Source organism: Miscanthus floridulus, chromosome 17, assembly GCF_019320115.1.
Source record: "Miscanthus floridulus cultivar M001 chromosome 17, ASM1932011v1, whole genome shotgun sequence".
Taxonomy (NCBI): domain Eukaryota; kingdom Viridiplantae; phylum Streptophyta; class Magnoliopsida; order Poales; family Poaceae; genus Miscanthus; species Miscanthus floridulus.
Genome location: NC_089596.1, coordinates 93,124,693 through 93,146,481, shown reverse-complemented (window position 1 = coordinate 93,146,481; position 21,789 = coordinate 93,124,693). Strand labels below are relative to the sequence as shown.

General features: G+C 43.1%; 1 protein-coding gene and 1 pseudogene across 1 annotated transcript; both read left to right on the top strand.

Annotated features, from left to right (window-relative positions):
- The first annotated feature begins 6,691 nt into the window (after window positions 1-6,691).
- LOC136516900 (kinesin-like protein KIN-14K) lies at window positions 6,692-20,014 on the top strand. Its single transcript, XM_066510401.1, has 21 exons — window positions 6,692-6,940; window positions 7,296-7,450; window positions 7,549-7,662; window positions 8,311-8,548; window positions 8,985-9,082; window positions 9,174-9,257; window positions 9,342-9,419; window positions 9,498-9,590; window positions 9,682-9,711; window positions 15,721-16,062; window positions 16,156-16,237; window positions 16,327-16,422; window positions 16,508-16,687; window positions 16,775-16,881; window positions 16,979-17,155; window positions 17,282-17,445; window positions 17,524-17,777; window positions 17,874-18,037; window positions 18,904-19,265; window positions 19,407-19,501; window positions 19,592-20,014. Exons 1-21 carry the CDS (start codon window positions 6,901-6,903, stop codon window positions 19,660-19,662), a joined length of 3,024 nt encoding a protein of 1,007 aa, XP_066366498.1. The 5' UTR covers window positions 6,692-6,900; the 3' UTR covers window positions 19,663-20,014.
- On the top strand, window positions 14,119-15,367 carry LOC136516899 (uncharacterized mitochondrial protein AtMg00810-like; annotated as a pseudogene).
- Window positions 20,015-21,789: the final 1,775 nt, after the last annotated feature.

Here is a 21,789-nt window from a genome sequence, read left to right as displayed (position 1 = left end):
GAGGCTACCCCTGATGATGCAACAGTCAAAACAATTCTTTTTTGTGCTCTTAGATATGAAACAATTGTGTTCCATAGGAATGTTTTATCAGTTCCTCCATAGCCACACTCAAAGAAAAAACCTGCCTCATTATTTAAGACACTATCTATTATCCGATGAAAAGTATCTTTTTGTCCTTTGTTTAGTTGTAAGTATAATTTGTTAGCTTCTTGTTCTAAGTAGTCTATATCATAATTTATTTCTTCTTGAATAAGTTTATTTGTAGTATCTGATGTATATGTTATTGATTTTTTAGGTAGGTTAAACTTATTTATGTTCACTCCATTTTTAGAGAAGATGTCTTCTAATTCTTCAATTAGTAGATCTTGTAATTCTATTTCAGTAGGAATATATTTGATTGGATGGTATCTTAGAGCTAATCGGTGTTCAATATCATTGGTCATTTTTCTCTAATTTTTTTCATAGAAGTTCCTTTCATCTTTCAGATTGCAAAATAGTAGGATAATTGTGAATATGTAACGTAGATGTGAAGCCGTGGCCCAATTTGCAGCTTCTTCAAAAGTGTTGTACCACTCATTATCATCATTTAGCAACCCTCGTGCTGCACATGCTTCTTTAAAAGTCTGATATACAATGCCGTTATATGTTCTTATATCCGCGTAGTTTGTAGCTCCTTTCACTACCATTAGAAGCATACGAAGATAAAACCGTTCTCCTTCTATTGGATTAACATAATATAGTCGACCTATTTTAAATCCGTGTTGTCGTTAAATCCATTTTCTGTTTGGTTCATCCCATCTCCAAAGTTGCGGGAACTAGCAATATGTTAGGTTTCTTGCATCTCCGTGTTTTTATTAGCTTCAAACCACTCTGTGAGCATTGTTTCTTTGTTCTTAGGGTCTTTGATGACGTTTTGTAGTTTGGCATCATTTTTCAATCTGACCATATTCATTAAAGGTAAATGAACGGATAATCTTTCGACCGGTGGCCAGTGATAGTGTATCTCATAGCCAAGTAATCTCCAAAGTGCAACTTGCTCACATATGTATCTACAGTCTAGATATTCTTTTGTCTCATCTATATCATTGGTTTCTTCATTTGTTGGTGGATCTTCACCTTTCTTTATACGCTAAAGAATAATATTTGCTTTATCAGGGTCTTTGTTCACGTATTTACAGAGATACTTTAAAAGTCTACTTTTGTTCACAAATTCAACGTTTATATGTGCTTGGTACTTTTTAAGGAGGAATAAATTATGCGGGACAACCCATTTGTCATCTAAGTTGTGGTTATCCTTACGTATGTATATTCCAGTACCTCGATGTCGATATTGAACGAAGCTAGTATCAGTAAAATTAGTCTCATCTTGAAAATCTTTAGGATAAAATTTTGAACATTTTCCTTTTTTCATACAAGGACAGTTTTCATTCATGCTACCACATGGTCATTGCAGCATATGTTCTGATATAAGTATATAGCCCAAAGGATCTTGTATGGGGTCTGGTATTTCGGCGAATATCCATTTGTCTATTATCTCAGGTGTTATTTCCTTTCCAGTCTTATCTAACCAAACTAAAATATGAACATGTGGTAATCCTCTTTTTTGGAATTCTATTGAGTAAAGAATTGCTAATGTAGGACCAAAGATCGAATCTGAGCGTATGTCATTTAGTAGCTGTTGTAGCTTCATATGGAATACACGTACTATGATATCAGATCTATCATTGGGTGCTTGCCCTTCTAAAATTGCTAAAGTTATTTCGGGCCATTTGGGATTACATGTGAATGTCATGAAGAGATCCGGTGGTGCATATATACGGTAGATTGCTATTCCATCATGATAGTTTTGTATTACATATCGTCTAGAACCAGTATGACTTGAAGGTAAAAGTACTCTTTTTCCTATTTGGTGTCCTTCGCTTAAGCCCTTTTCTACTGCATCAAATATTCCTTGGAAATATTCAGCTCTTAGTTTTGTTTGGTTTCTAGCAATAAACATAAGTCTATCCTCATCTTCAATTGCACGTGCATCTACGATTGCTTGTTTTGATAGTCTACCATAGCATAAATAGGGGTTTGGTTGGTTTGGGCGAAAATGCATATGGTACTTATAAAATTCATGCATTGTAACTGTATTTCTTTTCCTTTTTGCCTTTTTCTCTCTTTCTTGTTCATAATAAGGTATACCAAGCTGAAATCCTCTTTCTCCGTAAGGAAATAGCAAGGGATATTGCAATGGCATATACGCTGGATGATATATGCATATGCGTTGGAGCCCTCTGTTTCAGTTACTAACAATGATATCTCTTTTGTAGCTTTCTAAATTAAGTTCACCTACTACCGCCAAAGGGCGCCTAGCTCAAACGGTTAGGTGACCCAGCGGCACTCCTCGGGTCTTGTGTTCGACTCCCCGTGGGAGCGAATTTCAGGCTGAGGTTAACCCCCCCCCCTGTCCGTCCCCATAATCAAAGCACTGGGGGAGCACCGGCCCAATTCTCACTTGGGGGCGACGGAAAGCCACCGTGTAAGGGTGGGGGCGAGGGTTTGGGGGTTTTCTCGGCCGGGTGAGAAGGTCCTTCTTCTTATTTGTAATGCTACGGGGACAGTCTTAACCCCCGGTCGAGTTTTTTTTAGTTCACCTACTACCAATATTGCTAATTCTTCCGTGTGTGGCATTTCGTATTGGACTTGATCTTCTTTGTTGGCGCCTATAATACGGATGCTAACATCAATACCATTGTGCTCTTCAAGTAGATCACGTGCATGGCGAAATGTCTTTACTAATGGATTATGTTCATCGAGCATTTTTTTAAGCTCCTGTACTATGTAAGGGTCAATATCATTGTCCTCGGGTTCCTGTTTGCTCAATGCTCGGATCCTGTTTTCAATCTCATTTTTTGTATCCAAGATGTATAGTTCAGCAAACTTTGGTATTTGATTTGGTTTTGGTAGTAACGCTCCAATGCGATGATGTATCTGCCCATTTACGCGAAATGCATAAGGGCCTTCTCCTTGGTTTATATTTTTATCAATATTACCGCCCATCGAAGTAAAAGCAAATAAACTATTATATTGTCTTTTTTTTGTAAAAAATGTCTAGCTAAAGAATCTCATTTGTAGTCAAGCAATCTTGCAAGAAATTCTGGGGGGGGTCCTTAAACGGTGGTATTTTTATCATTCCATTTTAAAAAAATTGGAGTATATAATGTCCCTTCTATTATGCTTGTTTTTATCTTTATTGCCCTCCTCAAACCAAAATATTGCATTGCAATATTTGCATCTGTGCTCTGGTATGCCCAAGTATGATCTTTCATTATATGACTCTTTCATATGTTTTATATATTCTGGGGTGAAGTACACCATATACCATGGGATGAAGATAGATATGAATGCTTACGCTCTATGTTCAGACAATGTCGTTTTACCGCTATTTCTAGGTCACGGAAGGTATTGTGTTCTTCCCTTTTTTCTTTTTTTCTCTTGTATTTTTTGTATCCTCATAGATTTCATTCTTTTTGTATGTCTGTTCAGATTGTATTTCTTCTATGGGATATTGTCTCTTGTTGCAATTTGTATGGCAGATATGATCATTTCCATATAGTTTATCGGCCATCTAAACATTTTTGTATATATTTATAAGTAGGGAACATAAGAAACAGAATTAGTAAATAGTAAATAAATAATAACAATGGCAAAGTACAGTAATGAAGAAAAGAGGGGGCAGGTGAAAAATAAAAACATGGAAAAGGTTTAAAACACAGTCAGTCACCATTTGATTTTTTACTAAAATTGAATGCATCTATAGATATTTTTACTAAAGCTGAATGTATATATCCATAGAATGATATTATAAAAGTTTTAATCAACTATATTAAATATAAAAATCATTTCAGCCTGTTCAGTAGCACTAATGCAGTAATTTAAGAAGAGTGGTTTTCCAGGCTGAAATAATTCATTGGAATTCAAGAAAAGAGGTGCGTTCAGTCTAGGTTCTTTTGGTTTTCATACGAATGCAGAGAGAGATGATAAAGCTGATATTTTCATGGCCAATGTGAATATACAAATTTCAGCATGCATATTGCAGAGTTCTATCCCTAATTTCGTTATCTGGTTATCTTAATCAGCAGGAAAAAAAAAGGCCGAGAATGAGTAAATGTATTCGTGTATTGCCGGTTTTATTTCCAAGAGAAACAGAGGGTATATGACATAGTCATGACGTCATCAAGCTAATGGCCATGTTCGTCTTACCCCATATTCGACTTGTTCGGCTTCTTTTTTCAGCCAGAACAGTATTTTTCTCTCACATCAATTCAACCAGAACAGTGTTTTTCAGCCAGTTTCAGTCAAATTTCAAACCAGCGAACGAGCAGGCACAGGCGCAGGGCACGCGGCGGCTGTGTGGTTAAGCCATGCTCGGCCAGAGTTCGCGGGCGCTGTACGGCGCGCTGGGGCTGCGCACGCGCCTGGCCGAGCCCGGGACCCAAAGGTCGCTGGAGCTGCCGGCGGCGAAGTGGTTCGCGGGCAGCTGTACACGGCAATGGCGACGACAAAGGGCACTCCGATGATTTGAAACAACTGCGATCTGACTTGTTTACAAATCTAGCTAAATAGATCGACGATAGGATTTTGATTTTTTTTGCAGCCTTGTTTTGTAGCCACGGGAGCTTTGGAAGCAGCGTCTGTCCGGGCTCAAGGACGGCGGCCGACCATCCCGCGCTTGTCAACTCGATGGCGGCAAAACCGGCGGCGATTTGAGGACGTCGGCCAGTGAGATCGGCTTGAGACTATGCTTGTTACCCCGTTTACTTGTTCGGGATTACTACGATCTACACAGCGCTACCAAAGGGAATACGAGGAGACGCCGTGAGAATGCTGTGGACGCGGTTTTATAGCAACCAGCAGCCCTCGAGCGTGCATCCTTTTGTTTTTGTGACGATGTATCTGGAAAGTCCAAGCTAGGGTGTACGTGGACGGTAGGATTTGTTCAAGCACGTGAACGAACGGTTGACAAATATGAACGACGTGGCCCTATCCCTGCTCGGGAATTGTCCGCAGGTTTCGACTGGTAGGTAGAATAGTAAATTTTGGATTATTTCAGACGTTAAATAGTATTGTGTGAGAGAAAATCAGCTGAAAAGTAGTACAGCCGAACGTCCTGTAGAGCGGCCGGAGTGCCATTCCGTGCTAGTGCTGCCGTCACTCGGTGACAGAGCTGCGAAAGGGCATTCCCGTGATTCTTTGAGGAACCGAGGGCTCTCTCAGCTTTGGGCTCCCCGAAGCTTCAAAAGCGTCACGCGCGCACGTTGTATGGATGTTTGGAGCCGTCGCGTGCGTACCGGTTCGGCGGGTTCGCCGGACGGCCGGAGCAATTTTGACGTCGTCAGTTCGAACGATCCAACAGTCCAACTTGTTCAGTTTTAGTGTAAAAAAAATCCCAATGAAATGAGACCATGAATGAAAATGTGTAGAATCAGTGACTGAAGCGTGTAACACTTGAATCGGTAGTTGTTAGTAAAAAGGCTCATGCAACTTGATTTTTCATACGAGTACTACATCTATTTTAAAAAATGTAATTCTTTTTGTCTGAGATTAAATGCATCTAACTTCGACAAATTATGTAGAGAAAATATATTACAACAAATAAGGAGTTATGAGGTTGTACTTAGTCCGGATATTCTAGATTTATATAATTCTTTCGATAAAAAATATCAATATCTACCATATTAAAACAGTAAAAGCATGAAAAATATACTTCGTAACATATGGTTTGCCAGGAGGGCGGAGCGATCTAATTGTGCTTGTTCGATATTGTAAATGTTCAGCCTGTTCGTTTCGGCTTATTTGCTTGTATCTGGCTTATAATCCACGACTTGAACAATATTTTTCTCTCACACCAAACCAGCCAGCAGTACTTTCAGCCATGGCTTATAAGCCAATTCGGCCGAAATGAACAGGCTGGTTATTTGTTTTTCCCTATTAGTTAGATTTAAAATAGTTTCACCTATATTAAACTTCGAAATGAAGGTTGTACTCCTACCAAGTAATTGAACTATTAATACATATTTTATGGTGAATTCAATAAGGCTAATGTGGCATTGGCGATGTTAGATGAATCTTGTATAAACTTAACTAGTTAAAGTTAAAAAAAAAATCATTTTGTGATGCAAGGAAATGTGATTCTGAATAGATGTGTCTGCCTCTACCAACTATGTAAAGCCAACAAACCAACTAACCAAGTGATCATATGAACACGATTAACCTTGTCCCAATGGAAAGAGTATGACGCCGCATCATTGCAGTAATCATCTCAAGGCCGTTCACATCATGATGATATAGATTCTACTTGATGACATACTGGTTACGAAATTCAAACCTACTTCGTTGAAGCATAATATTCACGAATTTATTTTGGTGGGTGCGGATGAGGTCAGACACTACACTATTTTTTTTCTTGCAAAAACCAAGAGAATTAAATTTAATCCGAATTTTCAGGGAAAAAAGAAAACAGAATGGGGAAAAATAAAAACGGCCCCCACCAGCTAACGGTAACAGTGACGGGGCGCGCGAGTTCAGGAAGAGCGAGTCCGCGAGAGGCAATCCCGCCTGCCGCAATTCAACAAGCGAGGCTAAAAAAAACAATTCGAAAATCGAACCCCCCCCCCCCCCCCCCCCCCCCCGACCTACGCGAGGAGAAAACAGAAAACAACAAACCATTCCGAAACGAAACAAAGCGCTGCTCAGCCGCTCACGAAGGAGCGAGAGGCCAGCGCGCACCCCGGCGACCCCGTGGCGGAGGCAAAAACCCCGCGCCGCATTGCGCCGAAACCCCGAGCTCGAATCCGCGCAATCTCGCCGCCGGCGGGCTCGATCTGAGCCGGGGCCGCCGCGCGCCGCCGAGGGATGGGGAGCGTGGACGGCGGCGTCGAGGGGATCCACGAAGGTGAGCCGTGTGCTGATCTGGATGCACTTTGGGTTGTGGAGTTCGAGCCAGGCAGCTCAAATGTTTGGGTTGGGGAGAGTCTTCTCACGATTTTCGTCACCCACCAATGGGCAGCTCTTGTTTTCTGTTTATTGAGCTGAATTTTAGCTTGACGGTCTCATTGTTTGGATCTCAGTTTTTGATTGTTTAGCTATATTTATGGAAGTAGTATATGGCTGACCTTAGCTGTTGTGCTTCTGTTTGCTCTGAGATTTTAGTTCGGAGCTGTCGAGCAGTGGAGCTCGGACTCGCCATTTCCTTCCTTTTTTTTGGGGGGGTCATATTTACATCACACGGTGCTGTAAAATCCTTGTAGCTAATCGGCGTGCGCAGCTGATCGAATGGATGAATGCCTTACTCCCGGAATTCAGTTTGCCTCCGGATTCAACAGATGAAGAGCTACGAGAGCTGCTCAGTGACGGCGTGGTCCTGTGCCGTGTTGTGAACACACTCATCCCGGGGGTTCTTGAGGCAAGCCTTTTTTTCGATAATATGCGTTGCTTTTGTTTTTTTTGTTGCGCTGTGGAGATGTTGATGTTTGTGCTTTGAGTGTGGTCATTTTTGTTCAGGGATCCTGGGAGGGTTATGCACCGTCAGATCAGAGTTTAAGCAATGTGAAGAAATTCCTCTCAGTGGTTGCTGATATGGGGCTGCCAGGTTTCAGTGTGAAAGATCTTGATGAGGTGAGGGTTCTGTTATCAGTTGTCATAATTTTGAAGTTGGTATGCACGCCAGAACTCGAAATTGGCATACTTTTGAAGCTCAATTCATATTGCATAGATGCTGTTTTTGATGCAGTATTTCATAGTAGGGTGCCTAGCATTGTCGGATACGTTTTTCAACTTTTTGACATTTTCCAGTTACGTACAGACAAATAAAAGTTTGGAATGTACATCTATATGCGATCCCTTTCCTTTGTTTTTGGTGTAAATGCGTTCTTGATATCTTCGCAATGTGTAGCTATGATTGAACTGCAGAAATAACTTAAAGATCTGGTTCCACGGTAAATATACTTGATTTTGTTAGTTTCTTTTTTTACTATGCTGATTGCTTTCACGAAGGAGGCTTTCAACTATAAATATGATGGACTGTTGCTTTAAATCTTATGTCACAACATAGCTATAGAACCTTGTAACATGTCATTTTATTCGAATGTTTTTATGTTACTGAGGCTCACGAGTCACGAGCACGGGAACATGGACTAAAATTCCATATTTTATCTATTTGCGCACTATAAGATAGGGAGTACTCTTAGATGTGACATACTATTTCCCTAGTTCCTGCACTCCTGGTTGTCACATTCTGTTAACTTCTAGGCTTGATGATTACAGGGATTAATGTCTTCTGTAGTGGAATGTCTCTTGGTTTTGAGGGACAGTGTGGATCCTAAATTAGGTGGTAATATTCCACCAGATGTAACCAGAACTCCTTCGAGAAAACAATGGGGAGTTCCGGAAATGGACAAGCCTCAAGTTCCTGGTGCAGCACTAGGGAAAAGATCCCCTGCAGAGGACAAGAGAAACGGCGTTGCAGATCCCAAAGCCCATCAGAAAACTCCTGCCTTTTCTGGTAGATTTATTTCACACACAAGCTTTCAAGAATCATCCAGAAATGAGATATTCAGATTCAGATTACACCTTAGATAGTTTTAATTCATTACAAACTGCAAACTCAGTAATCACTATTATTTTAATATCGTTTCCAAGCTGCACATCGAAGGGCGGGCCTGGTGCAAGCGGTAGAGTCTTACCGCCTGTGACCGGAAGGTCCCGGGTTCGAGTCGCGGTCTCCTCGCATTGCACAGGCGAGGGTAAGGCTTGCCACTGACACCCTTCCCCAGACCCCGCACAGAGCGGGAGCTCTCTGCACTGGGTACGCCCTTTTTTTTCCAAGCTGCACATCGACAATATTATAACATTTTCCACTTTGTATAGCGCCTTTCATTGTATTGGAGTGCAGATTTCATATCTGTTTAATCTGTGGGGGATCGTTATGTATCCTGCAGGACAAAAGTTTCGTGAAGTTTTTCAATTAAAATGCGGATCATACTCTGATCTTCCTGCTGCCAAGATTTCAGAGATGATGCACTCTAATAGCTTAGATGTAAGTTCTTCAAGGATACTGCCCAAAGTTGTTGAATTATGCTACCCTGCTATCTGGTGTCCCAGTTGTAACATTAGTAATCTTCTTGCAGAATGCATCCACACAGTCGCTTATTAGTGTTGTTAATGGCATTTTGGATGAAAGCATAGAAAGGAAAAAGGGAGAAATACCACATGTATGTGTTCATTTTGTACTACATCACTATCTTTCCATTAATGATTGTTTACAACAGTGCTTAACTTTGACTGCCTCATCTCAGCGTGTAGTTTACTTACTGAGGAAAGTCGTTCAAGAGATTGAGCGTCGTCTCTGTATTCAAGCAGAGCACATAAGAAGTGTAAGAGAATCTGCTTAAAACATGAATTTTCCTTTTAGGCACACAAATTCACAATGAGTCAAATACCTTATACTGCAGCAAAATGTTATCATCAAGACAAGAGAACAGAAGTACTGTTCAAAAATTAAAGCACTTGAAATATTGGTAAATGGCACAAATGAAGAAAACCAGGTAATAATTCATTTGGTTGATTAGTTAGACAAATTATGTGTGTTTAAAAGTTTTACTTTGTTTAATATTAACATGTAGTTTCTCTCTTCAGATGGCAATAAACAGGCTTCAGATAGTCAAGGTTTGATCCTCATCCAATACATTATAATTTTCTATGTTTTGAAACTTTTCTCTTTATTCCATGCATTATGTATGCTTCAGTAATAACATAAAAATCTTTGAACTGTCAATTACATAATATCTGATGTGATAAAAAGTGTTAGCGATAGGCGCCCTAATGGGCTATTATGGGCCGGTGCGGTTAAGCACCTTAGGGATTAAGATAGATTGATAAGGCAAGGATCACCGTTGATTGGGTGTTTCTATAAACCCTTAGGGATCCTTGCCTATATAATGTACCCCTGTACCCCTTTAATCAATCAATCAATCCCGAGGCTAATTGCTCTCATGGTATCACGCTTAGGTTTAGACTTCCGCTGCACCTTCCTCGCGCGCGCCGGCTGACTGCCGCGCCGCCCGCTTCCTCCGCGCGCCGGCCCCTCGCTGTGCTGCGCCTCGCACCGGCCCCAGCCGCGCGCCGCTCCACCCCCCGCGCGCCGGCCCCTAGCCGCGCGCCTCCCAGCCCATGCGCGCCGGCCCCCAGCCGCGCGCACCCTCGCGCGCCGGCCTCTGCTGCGTCGCGCTGCCATGGGCTCTTCTCCGCCTACTCCCAGAGACGACGACGACGGCTCCGCCACCTCCCTCCAGGCTGACGAGGTTGCCCGGCGGCTCGCCCAGGAGCAGGCGAATGAGGCCGCCACCACCGCTCAGCGCCTGGAGCGCGAACGCAAGGCCACGCGCGACGCCGCCCTGGCTCGCGCCCTCGAAGCCGAGCAGCAGGCCGCGGCTGCCGCCAAGGAGTGGGACGAGGCGGCCCAGCGCGCCAGCGACGCCCTCGCGCGCGTCGCCATGGAGCGGGCAGCCGCCGACGCTGCCATCGCGCCCGAGTCTTCGGGAGGAGCCACTGCGCCGCCTCGAGGAGCTCCTGCGCCGACCGACCTCCGCGCGGCCATGCTTCACCACGAGGCCGTGGCCCTGCTCCAACTCCACTCATAGGCCGTCGCCGTCAGCAACATCTGGAACCACGTCACCACCATCCTCGACGTCGACTCCTGTAACTTCAACCGTTGGTGCGATCAGTTTTTGCTCATCCTCGGCAAGTTTTCACTCCAGGGCCATGTCTGCGAAGACCCTCCAGTCTCGATTTCTCCTGATTGGGCCCGAATGGACTGCGTCGTCAAGTCCTGGATCGTCGCCACGCTCACGGATGATCTGGGCGAGATCATCCGTGCCCAGGGCTCCACAGCCCGGCACGCCTGGCTCGCTGTCGAGTCGCAGTTTCTCGGCAATCGGGAGGCTCGCTCCATTCAGCTGGAGACGCGGTTTCGCAACTTCGTCCAAGGCGACCTCTCCGTCACCGAGTACTGCCGCAAGCTGAAGAAGATGGCCGATGATCTCACGGCCCTCGGCGAGGTCATCACCGACCGCACCCTCGTCCTCAACGTCATCCGCAGCCTCAACGAGCGCTTCGCCCACGTCGGCACGCTTCTTCGCCGAGCCAAGCCCTTCCCCACGTTCCTGGAAGCCCGTGAGGACCTCATCCTTGAGGAACTCAGCATGGCGAATCGCAAGGAGGCTCCAGCAGCTGCACTCACCGCCTCCACTACTCCCACCGCGGCACCTCCACCTTCTGCAGGCTCTGGAGGCGCTGGAGGGGGCTCCAAGGCTCCCAACAGCCGCCGCAGCAAGCGCGGTGGCGGCGGCAAAGGACAAGGCAGCAGCAGCGCTTCAGGACAGGGCTCCCGGCCCCCTGCCGGCGCCACACAGCAGCAGCCGGCTGGGGGGGGGGTGCCCTTGGCCCAGCTTCTACAATCCCTGGTCCGGCACCATCCAGATGTGGCCAGGAGCTCCTCGTCCGCCTCTGGCACCCATCCCGGTGCCCCCTCACCTCCAGGCGCAGCACCAGGCACAGCGCAGGCCCTGCTCGCTCAGCGGCAGCAGCAGGCGCTTGTTGCTCACTAGCAACCCGCTGGACAGTGGGTCGCTCCGGGGTATTACAACCCTATGACCGGCCTCCCTTCCTGGGACCCGACGGATCTCGCCGCCGCCTTCAGCACGACATCGCTGACCCCTCCTTCGACCAACGAGTGGTACTTCGACTCAGGTGCTACTTCACATATGACATCTCAGCCCTCCTCTCTTTCACATGTTCTTCTCCCGTGGTACCCTAACCCTTCATCTATTATTGTCGGTAATGGCTCCCTTATTCCTGTCACTGCCACTGGCTCCACAGAGTTATCATCCAATTTACGTCTTAATAATGTCCTTGTGTCGCCACAAATTATTAAGAATCTTATCTCTGTTCGCCAATTTACTATCGACAATAATTGCTCTGTTGAGTTTGACCCCGCTGGTTATTCTGTGAAGGTTCTTCCATCTCGGAAAGAGATCGTCCGGTGTAATAGCTCCGGGCCATTGTACCCACTTCGCCTTCCACAAGCACTTTCCTTTGCCGCTCAGGGCTCCTCTCCACTGTGGCATCGGCATCTTGGGCATCCTGGTCACGAGGCCTTGTCAAAGCTCGCGTCTAGTGTTTCATTCCCTATTCAGGATTGTTCCGATTTATGTCATGCTTGTCAGCTAGGGCGTCATGTTCGTTTGCCCTTTCATGTGTCCACCTCTCGTGCGTCTAGCAAGTTTGATCTTATTCATTGTGATTTATGGACCTCTCCAGTTGTCAGCATTTCTGGTTATAAATACTATTTGGTCATTCTTGATGATTGCACTCACTATTTGTGGACATTTCCTTTACGACTTAAATCTGACACTTTCAGCACGCTTGCTCAATTCATTGCCCACGCCTCCACTCAATTTGGCTCCCGCGTCAAAGCCGTACAGTGCGACAACGGGAAAGAGTTTGACAACTCCAGCACCCGGCACTTCTTCCTCACCCAGGGCATCCACCTTCGCATGTCCTGCCCTTACACCTCGTCTCAGAACGGTAAAGCGGAACGCATTATTTGCTCTATAAATAATGTTGTTCGCTCCCTGCTCTTTCAGGCGTCCATGCCTCCCTCCTACTGGGTGGAGGCTCTCTCCACAGCGACTGTTCTCCTCAACATATTGCCCACCAAGACTGTAGAGTTCTCCACACCTCATCTTGCCTTGTTTGGCAAGCCACCCACATATGATCATCTGTGAGTCTTCGGTTGCAAATGTTATCCCAACATGTCCGCCACTGCCATTCACAAGCTTGCCCCTAGGTCTGTCCTGTGCGTCTTCCTAGGCTATTCAACTCATCATAAAGGGTACTGCTGCCTTGACCTATCATCCAATAGAGTCATCATCTCCCGGCACGTCATCTTCGATGAAACGGCCTTCCCTTTCGCTGAGCGTCATGGTCCTAGTACTCCAGCAGACCTCGAATTTCTTGCCGATGACACTACTGATGCTGTGCCCGCTCCTATTGGACCGTCGCACAAGTGTTTGCCTGTAGGAACTCCTCCCAATACCTCCGACGCCACCCGCGCCCCTGCCGGTCCCCGTGAGGCCGTGCCTGGGGCGCCCCTGGAGCCTCCCGAGGATGCTGAGGATCCTCCGACGCCCGCGCTCTACGTCCCCCCTACGCTGCGGGTGTCGGGGACACCCACCGCGCCACGCGTGGCCACCAGGAGTCCCTCTTCCACACCACGCGTGGCCCTGGAGCTGCCCGACGTGCTGCGTGCCGGTGCGACATCCCCTGTGTCGTCCGCGGGCTCCCCAGCACCCCTGCAGGCGCCCCGCGGGCCACCACCAGGGTTCCCACCTCTCCGGCCGGCTCGCGACTTCACGTACGTCTACACGCGTTGGCCGCGCGAGCCATCGGCCGCCCCGGCTGCTGCACCAGCCGCCCCGCTGCCCAAGGGTGCGGTTGCTGTTCCTCCGGTGGCCAACCAGCACCATGGGCACCCGTTCGAAGAGCGGCTACAGGATGCCCGCTATCTACCACGCCGTGCCTCTATCTCCGGTGCCGAAGGCCTTCCGTAGCGCTCTTGCTGACCCCAATTGGCGAGCAGCTATGGAGGAAGAACACAATGCTCTCCTGCAGAATCACACCTGGGATCTTGTGCCCCGTCCTCCTCGGGCCAATGTTGTCACTGGGAAGTGGATCTTCAAGCACAAGCTTCAGTCTGATGGCTCCCTCGAGCGGTACAAGGCACGTTGGGTTCTTCGTGGCTTTACCCAGCGGCCTGGTGTGGATTTTGATGAGACCTTCAGCCCTGTGGTGAAGCCTGCTATTGTCCGCACGGTGCTCTCCTTAGCGCTCACTCGCCACTGGCCCATTCACCAGCTGGATGTGAAGAACGCCTTTCTTCATGGCAATTTGACTGAGACAGTGTACTGCTAGCAGCCGTCCGGGTTCGAAGATCCAGCCCATCCGGATTTTGTCTGCCTCTTGAAGAAGTCGCTCTATGGCCTGAAGCAGGCTCCTCGTACTTGGTACAGTCGGATGACCTCTTACTTGCTGTCTATTGGGTTTGTCGAAGCCAAGTCAGACACCTCACTCTTCATCTATCAGTGCGGATCAGACACAGCCTACCTGTTGCTATATGTTGATGATATTGTCCTCACAGCCTCGTCGTCAGATTTTCTTCGGCGGATCATCTCAGCACTTCAGCGGGAGTTCGCCATGAAAGATCTTGGTGAACTACATCACTTCCTCGGTATGCATGTTCAGCGACGTGGTGATGGACTCCTGCTCTCACAGCGACAGTACATGCTGGATATCTTAGATCGCGCCGGGATGACCGAGTGCAAGCCATGCTCTACACCAGTTGACACCAACTCTAAGGTTGCTGCAGCTGAGGGGGCCCCTGTGTCTGATGCTACAGACTTTCGCAGTCTTGCCGAAGCTCTTCAGTACTTGACGTTCACTCGCCCAGACATTGCATATGCTGTTCAGCAGGTCTGCCTCCACATGCATGACCCTCGAGAGCCTCACCTTGCTGCTCTGAAGCGGATTCTTCGCTATGTTCAGGGCACACTCCACATCGGTCTCCTGCTGCGACCGACTACTTCGACTGATCTTGTTGTCTACACCGACGCTGATTGGGCTGGTTGTCCCGACACTCGCAGATCCACCTCGGGTTATGCAGTGTTCCTCGGTGACAATCTCGTTTCCTGGTCTTCCAAGCGCCAGAATACAGTATCAAGATCAAGTGCTGAAGCCAAGTATCGCGCAGTGGCTAATGGAGTTGCAGAGGCGACCTGGCTACGTCAGCTTCTTTTGGAGCTACATGCCCCTCTTCGGTGCGCCACACTGGTGTACTGCGACAACATCAGTGCCGTCTACATGACCTCCAACCCGGTGCAACATCAGCGCACCAAGCACATTGAGATCGATCTTCACTTCGTCCGGGAGCGAGTCGCCATTGGTGATCTACGAGTTCTGCATGTTTCTACCTCCTCGCAGTATGCTGATATCTTCACCAAGGGACTGCCTACCTCAGTGTTCACGGAGTTTAGGTCCAGTCTAAACGTGCAAAGTGGCTGACGTTTCGACTGTGGGGGAGTGTTAGCGATAGGCGCCCTAATGGGCTGTTATGGGCCGGTGCGGTTAAGCACCTTAGGGATTAAGATAGATTGATAAGGCAAGGATCACCGTTGATTGGGTGTTTCTATAAACCCTTAGGGATCCTTGCCTATATAATGTACCCCTGTACCCCTTTAATCAATCAATCAATCCCGAGGCTAATTGCTCTCAAAAAGGATGAGCCTCTATGTTTTGAAACTTTTCTCTTTATTCCATGCATTATGTATGCTTCAGTAATAACATAAAGATCTTTGAACTGTCTATCTGATGTGATAAAAAGGATGAGCCAATAAACACCACTATTTTACTTTTACCACTTCTACTATTAGTAGAACTTATGGTAGCAGATATAGTAATATATAAAATGATGTATCCTCAAATTGTCAGATATTATGTATCTAATGTCATAAAAAAATGACACAATAAACATCTATGTTTTACCACTTAAGTTAGTAATTAGTAGAAGTTGTGGTGGTCTATGAATATGATTAATGTTATTATATCTTTTTCTTCTTTCAGAATGAGAAGTCAAAAATCGAAGAGAGAAGAAAACTCAGTGAGCAAGATGTTCATCGATTGATGAAAGAGAAAGAACATTCTGAAAACATTATAGCGAACCTAAAGAAAGATATGGAAGCCATGAATAGATTGCATGAGCAGCAACTTGAGCAAATTGAAAGAAAGGCAAAGGAAATGGAGGAGCAACTAACCACCAGAATAAAAGAAGTAGAGTGTCTCTTGCTACAATCGAATAAGAAAGTTGAAGAAGTTGAGACTGCTTCCAGGCTAAAATCACAGTTATGGGATAAGAAAGAGAACAATTTTCAAAGTTACATGGATAATCAACAATTAATTATCAAGGTTTGTTCACCAGCAGTGATTTCTTTTATTTTATTTTTAATCCAGTTTTTGTGTCTTTTACTTTCTTTACAATCCATTACTTAAAAAATGCAGGACATAAGAATATTGTCACGATCATATGAAAATGATATGTATGCACTTCAAATGCAGTGGAGAAATGAGATCTCTAACTTGGGTATGTTTTCTTTTGTAATATGCTATACAAAAGTTCATAGTAAAGTCTATTTAATGCGTTTGTCCTTTTGATGTTAAAAACCTGTGTAGGATCTGGGTTAAAATGTTTGGTTGATGCTGCTGAAAATTACCATAAAGTCTTGGCAGAGAACCAAAAGTTATTTAATGAAGTGCAAGAACTAAAAGGTATTTATTTCCAAATGTTTTTTTTTACCTTAAACTCTAAGTATAGATATTATAATCATGTTTTAATCTTATCATTTTCTTTCAGGTAATATAAGAGTATATTGTCGTGTCAGGCCTTTTCTTTCTGGTCAAGATAAAAAGTCTACCACAATTGACTATATGGGGGAAAATGGTGAGCTACTTATATCAAATCCATTTAAGCAAGGGAAGGATGGACACAGGATGTTCAAGTTTAATAAAGTGTTTAGTCCATTTGCTTCTCAAGGTATGTTTTCTTTTAACTTGAAACTAACTGATTATTTATTATCACATTTGTAGTGTTATAGTCTGATTATTCTCTGTAATTTTACAGCTGAGGTTTTTTCTGACATACAACCACTAATCAGATCAGTCCTTGATGGATTCAACGTTTGCATTTTTGCATATGGCCAGACCGGTTCTGGAAAAACATACACTATGGTACTGTAGGATCAATCATAGTAAAAACATTGTTATCACTACAATAGTAATGTTACTAATTATGATATTTGTTTTGTTGTTACTATTTATTCTTTAGAGTGGGCCTAGCACATCGAAGCAGGATTGGGGTGTCAATTATCGAGCTTTGAATGATTTGTTTGATATTTCACTAAGTAGGAGAAATGCCTTCTCATATGAGGTGGGGGTACAGATGGTTGAGATATACAATGAGCAAGTTCGTGATCTGCTATCAAATGATATTGCACAAAGAAGATATCCTTTTTGAACTATCACTTTAACTTTTTTTCATTACATTTATTATCTTCAAAATATTAATATATGAAACATTGATGTTATTCTTGCATCTGGCAAAATATGTTTTCTTTAACATAAATAAACACTTGGGATTTGGAGCACTTCTCAACCCAATGGGCTTGTTGTTCCAGGTGCAAGCTTGCACTCAGTTAAGTCGACATCTGATGTATTAGACTTGATGGAAATTGGGCAAGCAAATAGAGCGGTTGGTTCAACAGCGCTAAATGAGCGAAGTAGTCGGTCACACAGGTTAGTCACACCAATAACTATTTTTTTTCTCTACATGTACTTTAGTATTGTATCTTATTTTGAATATTTTATTTGCAGTATTCTAACTGTACATGTTCGAGGGTTGGATTTGAAGAATGGATCCACCTCTAGGGGTTGTTTACATCTTATTGATCTTGCTGGTAGTGAGAGGGTGGAGAAGTCTGAAGTAACCGGGGATAGATTGAAAGAAGCGCAATACATTAACAAATCACTCTCTGCATTAGGCGATGTGATTTTTGCTTTGTCACAGAAAAGTGCCCATGTGCCTTATAGAAACAGCAAGCTAACACAAGTTCTTCAAAGTTCTTTAGGTAATCAAGTATTTATTTACTACCAGTAAATTATAGGTGTTAAATAGATTTATATGAATCTTGTTAATATTTATATTACCTTTTGTTTTCTTTCAGGCGGACAAGCAAAAACTCTAATGTTTGTTCAAATAAATCCTGATGTTGAGTCATATTCAGAAACTATAAGCACTTTAAAGTTTGCTGAAAGGGTGTCTGGAGTAGAGTTAGGTGCTGCGAGAAGTAACAAGGAGGGAAAGGATATAAAAGAGTTATTGGAACAGGTTTTTTTACTTCTTCTTTTTGACTTGTCAGTAACTGGAGTTTGTTTCTCATTATCGCCCTGTTCGTTTGGGCTGGTTTGGCTTATAAGCCATGACTGGTTTGGTGTGAGAGAAAAATACTGTTCGTTGGCTGATAAGCCAGATACGAGCAAACGAACAGGCTGTATGTTGGACTGTCTGAGCAATTTTAATATTTTTTTTTTAAATAATATACTAAAAAAGGGCAAACTTTTATATGAATGCTATGTTAGTATTTACCAAGGTTCGACTTCTTGTCCCAGCTTTGCATACTACGATCACTTCTTGTCCCAGCTCTTGAATCAAGTTTAAAGCTCAAGTGATTTTAGTAGTTAGTTATTCAAAGGTTTGGTGTGCATAAACTGGTTTTGATTAATCTTTGCACGATCAGCTGGTGTTAATATAGTATTTGTGGAACACATTCTTTTTCTTTTGTGAAACTATTGTAGATTCTTTCTAGGCTCTTGCTATGTGAGTTTTCTATAGTTTTTTTTAGTATTTGTTTCTTAACGGATAGACCAGTCACCAGTCGCAGAACATCCACAATGCTACATACATACTAAGTTACTAGCATATCCTTTTTCTTTGTGAAACCATACCCTTGGATCAATCATAAAATGGAAACTAAAAGGGAAAATATCAAGTCTGAACCTTCTTCACACCATTATAACCTCCAAAGTTTGTATAGTTTTAGATATATGGAAAACCAGGGCTAATAGTAGAGACGCTGATAATGACGTAATATTTTAATTATACATTTTGCATGTGATGCCTGTCTTTTGGTTTGAATATCTCAGTTTTGAAACTGCATCAGTTTGAAACAGCAACATTTTACATATTTTATCCAGGTTGCGTCATTGAAAGACACAATTTCACGCAAAGATATGGAAATAGAACAGCTCCAAGTCATCAAAGACAAAGTAAAATCCCCAAATTTATTGTTAGATAGAAATGGGCCTGGCTTGACGAAGATTACGGTAGACCAACCTAGCCAACTATTATCAGGCGAACGGATGCTCAAGTCTAGTGATAGAGTTCAATCAGATCCTCAGAGTTATGGTGAGGTGAATGGAGATTCTAACCATAATTTGACGGATACTGCACCAGTGAGCTTAGATGAAGCCGAATATGAGGACAATGCATCCGATGATGGTTTATCAGGCGAAACCGAGAATTACAATTCAGCTGCTGAGATGACAGTGGAACGGCTGTAAGTCATCTAGACTTCCGTTCACTTCTTGTAAAATATCATTTACTTGTTAATTCTCTCTTTCTTTTTCATTATATTCACTTTATCATCACAACAATAGCAAGAATGATAACTTATTTGGTAATGTTAAAAATATTGCAGGCATAGATTTCCATCAAGAATAAGCAGATTCACTCTCACAAAAAACGGGCAACCATCTATGTCTAGATCAAAATCAAAGGATGCTCAGACTCCAAGTATGTATTCTAAGGCAATCAGGAAGGCAACTACTTTAGCATGTTAGGCTATAATTACCAATTCTAACAAGGGTTATACTATTTGAATAGGTAATATAAAAGCTCCATCTAGCCAGTTCACAGGAGGCTCTTCAATCAGGGGGTCTAAAAGATGGCAGTAGTAAAGCACTGTCATGTTGCTCGTTTTGATGTGCATTGTAATTGAAATGTGAATTTGATGGGTAGTTGTAGGACTATTTTATGATTGTAACTTCAGAAAATGATAGACATTCTGCTGGCAGAAGATTTGAGACCTTCGTTTGATCATTTGCTTATGCCGAGCAAAACACCAAACAATGCTCGATTGCATGTGAAACATTCTGACCTGTACCATTTGAAGAGGCTGGTGCGCCTCCGGAGCTGTATATATACCACCACCAAATTGTCGGCTGAAAATTTCCAGTTTGATTGCATCGAGGAGGTATTGAACTTTTCTCATGATTCTCATTTCATATAACACATCGGTTTTCAATTTTCTTGAAACATGTTTCTGTTTCTTTTTTATAAGCATGGTAAACTCCATAACATAGAAACACGTTCTGTTTCTGGCAACCAGTGCTGCCACTGGTACAAATAATTTGTCAGAGGAACCTCATATATTCTGCTACCTACACATAAGAGTGCATTTTGGTTTTCAATTTTGTTGAAACACGATTCTGTGTCTGGCAACGATTTTGTTCAGAGCTGCCACTGGTACAAATATAGGGATTGTGATTTGATTATTTGAGAGACACGAGAGGATTAGGAGTGGGGAGAGACAGACCGCGATTCTTCCCGTCCGAACGGCCGGACGGAAGCCGTGCGCCGGACCCGTGCGATGCGCTTGCACGGCAGCGAGGCCTACGCGCGGCCCACGTGCATGCACGAGCGAGCGAGCGCTGCCCGCTGGGCACGGGATTTCCGGCAGCGTCAGGTAGGTACGTACATGTTTCCCGCTGGCCACGGGATTTCCGGCAGCGTCAGGTAGTACCTAGGTATGTTTTCTTCTTTTCTTTTCTTTTTTTTTCTTTCCTTTCCTTTTATTTTATTTTCCCTTTTTATTTTTTCTTTTCGTGCTTCATTTTTATTTTTATTTATTTTTTTGTTTTATGTGATTTTTATTATTCTTTTCATTTTTCATTTTTTATGTTTCTTTTATTTCCTTTTTCTTTTCTTTTCTTTGTTTTCATGTTCTTATTAATTTTTTATTTTCTTTCTTCAATTTATTTTTTATTTTTTTTTGTTTCATGTGATTTTTCTTTTCTTTTTTAAATTTCTACTTCTCTATTTTACCTTACTTAATTATTTTTTTATGCTTAGTTTTTTATTTTTCTATATTCCATGAGATGATGTGTTAATATAGTATAGGTATGATGTTCTATGATTTTTTTGTGATGTTCACGTGGTATAATGTCATGTTCTGTGATGTTTTTTTTATGTTCATGTAGTATACATGTGATGTTCTATGATATTTTTTGTGATGTTCACGTGTTATAAATGTGATGTTCTATGATGTTTTTTATATGTTCACATGGTATAGATGTGATGTTATATGATGTATTTTGTGATGTTCGAGTAGTATACATGTGATGTTCGCGTAGTATATAATGATGTTCTATGATGTTTTCTGTGATATTCATGTAGTATACATTTGTTGTTCTATTATGTTTTTTGTGATGTTCTATAGTATATTTACTTATTTAGTGATGTTCACTTAGTATATATATATGATGTTCTATAGTATATTTTTAGGATGTTTAAAAAGTACACATGTGATATTCTTTTAAATTTTTCTCTGTTACGTGTTTTTTTCTTATGCTTTGCTCTAGATTTCATTATTTTTTATTTATGTTATGTATTTATTTTATTTTTATGTATATTATAATACCAATTTTATGAATCTAAACTGAGAACATTCTTCTTACAAAGATGGAACATTGTTCTTTAAACCTAGAACATCGTCTCTATTCAATAATAGAAAATGTTCTATCTTCATAAGACAAATGTTCGTTAAATTTTTTTTATCTAAATATATGTGGGATCTTGTTTTGAAGGATTTATTTTGCAAAAAACCTGATGGTGTAATCGGAATTTAATTTGGATGGTTAGTTTATGAGTTATAACTTTTTTTAATTTATTGAAAGTCATTGCATGAGACGTGTGTGAGGTGGTCCCTACGCGATGGCTAACCGGCGCGCTAGCTATGTGCCCGAAAATTATTCCCGTGCGCTCCTTGGGCGGGAACCATCGGACTGAGGCTGTTGTCCGCC